At 45.9% G+C, this 10,000-nt stretch overlaps 1 protein-coding gene across 1 annotated transcript in view; it reads right to left on the bottom strand.

Moving 5' to 3' along the window:
* Positions 1 to 6,550: 6,550 nt before the first annotated feature.
* irs1 (insulin receptor substrate 1) overlaps positions 6,551 to 10,000 on the bottom strand; it is a 20,555-nt gene continuing 17,105 nt past the window's right edge. The window contains exon 2 of the mRNA XM_062552088.1: positions 6,551 to 9,803. Coding sequence (XP_062408072.1) covers positions 9,799 to 9,803 — 5 coding nt within the window. The 3' untranslated portion in view covers positions 6,551 to 9,798. The remainder of the gene's footprint in view (positions 9,804 to 10,000) is intronic.

Here is a 10,000-nt window from a genome sequence, read left to right as displayed (position 1 = left end):
ACAGACACAGACACAGACACACACACGCACACACACACACACACACACACACACACACGCACACACACTCTACTATCAAACAATCTATTCACACTTTATTGACACTCTCAGCTGCAGACCAGTGACATCACTCTCTGTAAGCGAATGATGTCATCAGTGGGTCAGTGACATCATTGGCCCATCAGGATCTGCAAACTGTTCGAAACAGGGACAACTGCTGCCTTTAAAGATCTAACAGGGAAACAAGTGCTGTTCGAAACCGAAAAAATAACTATTTTTCCTGCCTTAATATGTTAAATGCGTTAATCAAGTAATATTAGGATATCTTATCCTAATATTACTTGATTAACGTTTGTTTTTGAAGGCAGCATCGATGTATCCCTGAAGCTCCCTATTACCCATCAGTCTGTGCGGCAACATCCGAAACGGAACACATTAGTAACAGCTGCTGATTGTGTTGAAATGTTGTTTCTTTTTGCGAGAAATAAACACCACACTATCTGATTATATCATTGCTGTAACCATTGATATTGTCTGGTCTGACATACAGTCTTACAATTTTTTACCGTTAACCTGCTAGCTTCCGTTAAGTTAGTTTAACGTTCTTGCTTGTGCTAACATCATAAAGTTCCCTTAAGAGAGCGTTCGAAACCATCATTCTTAAAAGATGCCCTCAATCCAAGGTCATGTCTAGTTAGACATTCCTCTGTACGGCAACAAGCCGCCGCCTTCCGTTTTGAATAGAGCCTTCTCAGATACTCATTTGTGTAGGTTAACTCTCTCTCACTCTCTCTCTCTCTCTCTCTTTCTCTCTCACTCTCTCTCTCACACACACACACACACACACACACACACACACACACCCAATACAAACACTACAAGCACAGACCTTGCTACATATTCGGTGAACATCAGGGAAAGAACAACCATGAGTGAGAATCATGTCTCATGTGTTATGTGACCAAATCCTACCCAAGGCAACTGTCAATCTCTCTCTCGTTCTAACTCTCTCTCTCTCTCTCTCTCTCTCTCTCTCACACACACACACACACACACACTTCACACACTTGTCCTCATCCTCGTCCACATGGCTTCCCTTGTCTTTGTCTGTGCTGCCCCCTCTCTCCATGGCCCTTCCCACTCCTTCATTCCCTTACCCAGCTGTGCACGCTATCTGTATGGCCTTATGTGGAGAATTAACACACTTAACAAGACTCCAAACACACAAACACACACACACACACACACACACACACACATACACACACACACTTACACTTACACACACACACACACACACACACACACACACACACACACAGCACCATGATCACAGCTCCCTCTCACTCAGGGCATATGAGGACCTTTGAGGTGAAAGGGAGGTTATGCACAAGGACTTCTCTAACTCATTACAAACATGTAGAAAACTGAAAAAAAGTTTCTCAAGTACATTGTCAAGTGTGTAAGGGAAAGGTTTGCTTTTTTTAAGTCAAAAACAAATGCCCTGAAGACACATACACATGCTCTCCTTTCCATTCATGTTGTCCTCTATGTAGCTGGTTATGGACAGTAGAATTCTTTGGGTGAATGTTCTACAACTCTGTGTTTGAGTGCATGTGTGTGTATGAGTGTGTTTGAGTGCATGTGTGTGTGTGAGTGTGTTTGAGTGCATGTGTGTGTGTGAGTGTGTGTGAGTGTAATGAGGCTAAATCAAACAGTGTGAGAGCTGGAATTTGCAGCTGGGTTTGCTGCACAGATGTGCAAAGCACCAGACAGATAAATATCACACACACACACACAGACACACACACACACACACACACATACAAGCACACACGCTTGCACGCATACACACACACACACTCTTTCACAGGGTGGATGAGTGACACGTCCTTGAGCAGATGTGTGCGCACACAACACGCAACAGGCACCTGACCGGCCGCCTATATCTCTCGGGACCCCGTGAGAGTCTCACGACCTGCAGAAAACCCCGGAGCACGCACTCGCTTCCTTCTCCCTCCTCCCTCCATCTCCCACCCCCCCCCCCCCCCCCCCCCCCATATGAACCCCGCTGACCCCAGCTGGGCTCCCCTTCAGCGGCCTCTCTGCATCCCTCAGGACTCACACACACTCTCACCCCCACCCCCACCCTCCCACGTGCTGCAGGCCTACTGTACTGTACTTTCCTACGTGGCGGCGGCGGCTGTGGCGGATCCCTAATCCATTGTTTACTGAGCCGAGGCCGAGTGTGGCCGGGCCGGGGTTGGCCTGCCGTCTTCAGGAATGTCCTGAGCTAATCCGAGTCACACACGCGCTCAAAACGAATTAGGCCTAATATCGCCGCTGTTCCACATTTTGATGGGCGCCGCATGACCCGCTCGGCCCCGTCCCGGCCAGCCTGGTATTTTTGGAACTGTTTGTACCGGCATGAGCTTTATAAAGAGCGTACACTACTCTGTTCCAAAAGAGCCTGGGCTAAATATAGGTCGTATGCAGTTCTTTCTCGGCCTCTCTCTTTTTTCTGTGTGCGAGTGAGAGTATGTGTGTGTATTTGTGTGTGTGTGTGTGTGTGCATGCCCCCCCCCCCCCCCCCTCGCTGGCCCCCATGACACACACACACACACATTGGCTCTCACTGGGACAAAAACACATTGTGGGACATTCCAGAGTGTGTTTCAAACCTCATCAAACTTGGCTGTTTTAGAAGGCAAGCTTGCTTCTTTTCATTTATCAAAAGTCAACAAAGCGAGTTGTGCTGGCACAACGAGGTCTGCCATAAAAGTGGTAAGTGTCATGATTTTAAAAGTGCGTTTGAAGCCCCTTCTTGTCAAAGCATGGCAACCCTGGCCAGGGGCTTATACAAAACAGGGGGCTTAACCCAATGTCCTGAGGTGGCAGCCTTACCTCGATGACGGACATGTCCTTGACGTCTGCCAAGAACGACCCTCTGTTAGTGTTGTAAGAGGCCAGTAATCTCATACTCCTCTGCTTTAGCCTTAGCCTTCCCCCTCATCTCATTTGCTCGTCAAACATGGAGGTGAGCAACAGCATGAAGGCCATGTCCTGCTGAGGACACGTTCAGTGGATGTGTACGCAACACACATGACAGCCAAGGAACAGTTGAGGACACGTTCAGTGGATGTATGTATGCGCAACACACATGACAGCCAAGGAAGAGAAGCAGATCTCAACCCCCTCAACCCCTCGAGTACCTTAAAGCTGCTGTAAGCCAAGTTAATTGTTCCTGGAAAGACTTGTTTTTTACTGACCACCCCTCTCATCAACAGGTTGTGTTTACATAACCAACAAGCTTACATGAATACGTGTGCTTGTGGATATTCGAGTGCACCACCACCATGTTGAAAAGCTTAGGCTGTCATCACAGAGCTCAGAGAAACACACCGTCTTTATATTTGGCATATCACAGATTTGGATAAATCAAAAATAAATATAAAAAAATATACATTATTATATATTATACCAAATATATACAATATTTTGGGCTTTTTGTCATTGTAAAGAGTGTGCTGTTGGAGTGGTGCTGTAACCGTGCTGAGTGAGCTGGCAGGAGGAGATGTCTCTCGTCTCTTTGAAAGCCTCCTGTAGCGGACGTGCTCTTGATGAGAATCTGGAAGTGTTCCAGCAACAGAGTTACTTTTATCCCAACAACGTTTAACTTAACGTTTTTATTTTTTTAAATTTTTTTCTAAATCTGATTTTTCAAAAAATAAATCTTTGCCTGTGCCTGTTTTAAAGTAACTTGGACAATCAGATTTATTCTGTTTGTCCTCGATGCCATTCATAGGGAGCAGGAGAACAATCGCAAGGGAGAAAGGACCAAACGAGAACAAGTGATGAAAGTGGGCAGGGAACTCTTTGTCCTTTCTTCTCTCCTTCACTCCTGTCCTCAATTCAGTCCTCCTCCTCCTCCTCCCCACGCTGCATCTTTCTTTCTTCTCCCCTCTCTCCCTCGCTCTTTCTCTCTCTCTCTCTCTCTCCCTTCCCCTACACTTCTTTGTTGCGCTCTACCCTTTTACAGAGTCAGATAAGGACACATCTGCTCTGAGTTATCCCCAGACTGTAGTGGGCCCCTTCATACATCACACATACACACACACAACCACACATACACACACAACCACACATGCACACAGACACCCACGCACATTCTACTCCCCCCTCCCCACACACACACACACACACAACCACCACGATTTGTGAACATACGCACCATACAGTATTTAGTTGCTTGGGCACACATATATAGGACCCACATAAACACGTTCACTTCCTCTCTCGCGTACACACACGTGCGCACCCACACACACACGGATGCACGCACACACACACACGGATGCACGCACACACACACACACCCGCACCCCCACCCACCCTTCTTGGCAAGCTCCAACTCTTTCTCTTCTTTCATGCTCTCTCCTTCGCTTCATGTCTCGCCCCCCTGTTCCCTGCCGCTTACGACCCTGCTAGCCATCCACCTCTTTGTTCTTCTCTCCCTCAACCTGTTCTCTCAGTCTCTCTCTATAGTCTCCTGACTGTACTGTACAGTGAGAGTGATGGAGGTCTGGAACTCTCCCCTGTCCTCCTCCGGTCTCTGCCCGTCTCCAGAGCTCTAACCCAGGGCCTGGTGCGGAGTTCTGCTGCCGGCCGCTATCGTCTTGGAGTCATCCGTGTACCTCGCGGACTCTTCAGAGACGGTAAAATCTGCTACAAAGGGTTCCATTTATAGGGCAGAAACCCTTCAGGTCTTCACAGAAGCAGCTTTGGCAAGAGGAAACAACTGAAGTGGTCCTACAGATGATGTCATTATTATGGATACAGTTTTTTTTTCACTTTTTAGAGGTCAACTCATGCAAATGTAGATGTCATGCATAACATGTTTACCCCCATAAACATTAAACAATTTGGGCCTACACCTTAAAACATCTGAGTAGAAATCTCTTTACATAGATAAAAGATAAACATCCAAGATTTTAGTGGAGAAATACTATTCTTTATTGATAGAAAAGGGGCCTTATTAAGTGAAGGCTTTAAAGCTAGTATTGTGGCGTAAGCACGTCTTCAGATTGGTGTTTCAGAGAATGGAGTAGGTCAGCTCCTCTGAGACAAGCATTACAGAGAGAAAGAAAGAAGGGGAGAGAGAAAGAGGAAAGAGAGAGAGAGGGAGAGAAATAAGATGAGAGAAAAGGCATTAGGTATGTTTTCACACTGAAATCCATACCTTTGTGAGTGTGTGAAGCTGTACCTGCAACAGATCAGGGTTGGTGTGAGTGTTTGTGTGAGATGGATACACTTCCATCATTAATGACACATCACAGGAGAACAAAGGAAGTGTGTACTTTGTTTTGTGATGGTCTACATTATAAATTCATGGGCCTGCTTGTTTTATGACTTCCTATCCTCAGCTGGTGCCTTATGTGCAAACGTGTGTCCGTGTGCGCATGGACTTGTGTGTGTCTCTCTCTGTGTGTGTGTGTGTGTGTGTGTGAGAGAGAGAGAGAGAGAGCAAGGCAACGCAACGCATGTCTTGTGGGACAGTGAGAATGAGTGTCGCGTGGATCCAGGATAATTGGGTTTGTGGGGAGGGCAGGGGGAGACCTGAGGACGTGTCCCCAGGGGAGGGCCTGTGGACCTGGGCATCTGAGGCCAAGATGACTTAGGTGGGGGAGGGAGGGAGCCAGCCGCCGAACCCTGGCTGAGTTCAAGCCACAGCAAAGACTCTCAAATCACACACACACGCACACACACACACCCACCCACACACTCTTAACTTTCCTTGGACAAATTTCCCCTCCTCTTCTCACTAGTTTTGTTTCTGTCTGACCTCATTCTCAAACTGCTGGATTTGTCGGTTTCAGTTTTAAGCTTCTATAACCATGCACTCAATCACTAACACACACACACACACACACACACACCGTTAGACTTGTTTCCACCCCATTCTCGATTAAAGGGCGGTGGGGTGGAGCGGGGGTGTGCTCAGGGTTAGAGGGGGATGCTTTGTGATGCACACAAACTTCTTCATACACCACCACGACTGGACTGTGTAGGCATGTGTATTGAATCAAGATCCAAGCCCCCAAGTATGTGCGCACACACACACACACACAAATGTAAAGGGGGTTCCCAGGGTTCTGGCAATGATCTAACTCGGATGGAACGAAAAGCTCAGAGCAGGTCTGGCCGTTCACTGTGTAATTCTTTCCTTCCACACACACACACACGTTGCCAACATTGTCTGCTCTCGTACCTGGCTCCTTCATCACTGGAGGAACAAATAATAAAAAAAAACCCAGACAAGCCCTCTCCCTATAGAGCATGGATACACACAGACACACAATCTTCCACGACTTCAAGATTCACACACACTCGCTCCTCCAGCTTCAACAGCCACACACACACACGCACACACACTTTCTCTCTCTCTCTTTCTCTTCATCCACGCTCACCCAGACCACCTTGCTCTCCATCCTCTCAGGCATTCCATCCACCGCTGACATATTAAAACCAGAGAAGAAAAGAGACTAACAGATGGGAGCAAAGATAAACATTTCTACTTTATTACAGATTGGGGGTTTCCAGAGGAGAAAGAGAGAAAGAGAGAGAGAAAGAGCAAGATAGAGAGAGAGCAAGAGAGAGAGAGAGAGAGACAAAGGGGGGGTTGAGGGGGCTACCCTCCCCCTTTCCTCTGCTGGTGCGCTGTATTTATGCATCATTCTTTATACAACTTTTTTCATTCTTTTAGTTCATTCGTCTATTTTTGTACCTCATGCATCTGTCATTCTTTCATTCATTCATTAAGTCATTCAGCCATCCATCCAGCAATGTGCTTAAAACATTCATTTTATCACTCATTTACACACCCAAACTCTCTCACACACACACACACGCACAGTCAAAACATCCATCCTCTATCTCATTTTCCTTAGCAATTTTTTTTTACATTACATTATATACAGTGGAAGACATAGTTGATTAAGTATTGTGGAGTTTGGCTTTGTGTGTGTGTTTTTTTGTTTGTTTGTTTGTTTGTTTTTTTTAAGAGAAACCCCAAGACCTATCTGGTTACTCCTGAACACAAGCGCAGCATAGTGAATTGCAAGGGACGCACAACTGTATAGCCGGAGGTCTGGTTACAGCGTGGACACGCCCCTGCTGGCCTATAGGTTTTCGGAGAAAACAGCGAACCGGCAGGTTCGGCCTGCTGGCCGCAAATGAGGGTTGGCTGTGATGGGTAGGTACAACGGGGGTCATTACCCAGAGTACTTTGCGGGCGTTTTTGAAGAGATGACCTCTGGAAAAAGTAAAAGAAAGAAAGAAAAAAAAAAGGAATCGAGGGTTTGCCGAGACCCTGATGAGAAAGGAGTACCACAAGGAGAATCCGGCGCTGCAGACGCGTGTACAAAAAGCAGGAGAACAACACTCTCAGAAATGCAGTAATATCTCTCAGCTCTACAAGCAGAGCCCCCCGTAGACACACAAAAAATGAAACATTTAAAACCCAGAAAACTTTAAATACTTGAACTCATAAACAAAACAAAAAAACAAACAAAAAAAATGAACCACATGCCTATATTGAATAATTTACAGATTGTTTTGTCAATGTTTTCAGCAGCAAGTGTGACTTTTATGACTTATTATTATTAATATCATTATTATTATTACTTATATATTTTTGACCTGTTGCTGTGACACCATTAGTCACTTTAAAAAAATAAAGGAAGAAAAAAGAAAAGAAAATAAGTTGCACGCAGCTCTTACTGACTTCCAAGGCTTCCAAGCCTTAACCGCAGTGACCTTGCATTGACCTCAAGCCGTTCAATGGCTCTCCATTTGGCATTAACTTATTGCATACCTGTAGTACCGTGTCAAATGGAGCCATGAGGACACATGCGTATGAGGACCAAAGCCGTAGTGTCATTATGACAATGTAATGATGGAACAGGCGGCAGGACTGCTGTGCCGTGACATGCCATGATGATGCCCTGAGATCTACGCTGTTTCCGTGGTGACAGGACATGAAATGGGACACAACTGAGCTCACTTCCTGGGTACTAAGGGTTCATATGGAACTCTGCGCGGCACTTCAACAGAACGTACCGACTTACGGAACCTCACACTTGTGAGACGTTGACTTAAATAAAGCAGTGAAGCTGCATCATCAGATAAGTACTTCAATGTTTTTCCAAGTCTGCAAATGACGTACCGCTCTGAAAACTGGGGCTAACCTAATCTCCCCACCTCAGCAATGCATGCAAGACTTGTGTGCAGAATTTCAACTTTTTGATCAAAATATGGAAGTCTGTTTCAAAGGACAGGTTCCTTGATAATCTAGCCTTCAAAAAACACGACTGACTGAACCTCAACATCATTGAGCTGAACTCAGTGATGACTGTAGCCCTGTGCCAAAAATTAAACGTAATACGTCAATATCTGACCCCCCTCACGCGTCATCTCCCATTGCAGACTCCACGGTTCCAATGCCATGTAGATCTACTGACCGATGTGGATCCATGTGGACGATCAACACGATTAGCATGGACTGCACGATTAGCATGTGTGCACCACAGCTGCTAGTCCTACTGCGGGCTGCCTCAGATGTAAACCACACACCCCACTGAAAGACAGGGGGTGCTTTGCTTGGCATGGCCGTGCAGGCAAACAAGATGGCCGCCGGGCATGAGACTGCAGGAAAAAACACAGGTGAGCATCTGTGAGCCCACTTGTTAAAAGAGCCTGTGCGATATGTTTCGTACCGTCCTGTGCCTGGACAGGTATAATAATAAGAATAAGAATAACAATAATGCTCGTGTTCTCTACAGAGGTGCATAGGCTTGGAAGCTGAAAAAATAAAAGCCTAAAAACAAAAACAAAAAACAAAACAAACAAAAAACATTTGATGATTAAAAACCCAAAAGAGACAAAAAAAATAAAATAAAAAAATACAACTATAACCAACAGCTGAATACAAAATTAAAATGTGGATATATGTGTTTCCCCAGAGAGGAGGGTGGAAGGGAGGAAGGGAGGGGGATGTGCAGCAGACTCTGCTCTGATGGCTTCTGCTGATGAAGGCTGAACAGGTACTGGTCTGTGTCGAGTTAATAGACGCTACCGCTTGCTGTTTGGCCAGCGTGAGTGAGATTTCACAAGGGGGTCACAGTGACTGGAGAATGAGCGTGTGTGTGTGTGTGTGTTTGTTTCAGTCTGTCTGTACCTGTTTGTAACAATATGCATACAGTATGTGTGAGTGTGAGTGTGAGTGTGTGTGTGTGTGTGTGTGTGTGTTTGTTTCAGTCTGTCTGTACCTGTTTGTAACAATGTCCATACAGTATATATGTGCGTGTGTGTGTACCATATGTGTGCCCTGTAGTTGAGTACCTCGGTGCAAAAGTGTATCCATGTACCTCGGGGTGAGTAAAGGTCTCTGGGTGAGTAAAGGTTCTTGCATGTGCAGGTTTGGAGCTGCGGTTGATGGTGCTACTGAGGTGCTGATGTCTGTGGTGAGGTCCAGCTTTAATGAGGTAAAACTGGCATGACTGAAGTCCGGCATTATTGCGAGGTATGGTTGGTGAGTACTGGTTTTCCCTGTTATGGTCCTTTTCTGAGTATGTATGTATGTGTGTGTGTGTGTGTGCGCGAGTATCCGTGTGTGTGTTTCTACTGTGGTCCAGGCTTTGTGAGGTCCGTTTGTGTGTGGTTTTCCAGAGGTCCGGTCGGTCGGAGTCCCCCTCGGGATTTCAGGTTTTACAGACACAAAGACCCGTCAGATCCAGCTCATCACTCTAAAGCAGGAGAGAGGAGAGGGAACAACTTTAGATTGTTTACACATCCAGACACACGGACACACACGCATAGAATGAGCTGTTTGGGTCGAAAACAGATAGCTAATAATTTTAACGCTAAACACACACATCTAAAGATGTCATTAAATGGGTAAAGTCTCAATTCAATGAGCTAAATGCTAGACTTTTACACAGTA

Source organism: Sardina pilchardus, chromosome 13, assembly GCF_963854185.1.
Source record: "Sardina pilchardus chromosome 13, fSarPil1.1, whole genome shotgun sequence".
Lineage (NCBI taxonomy): Eukaryota > Metazoa > Chordata > Actinopteri > Clupeiformes > Clupeidae > Sardina > Sardina pilchardus.
This window is presented reverse-complemented; position numbering and strand designations above follow the sequence as displayed.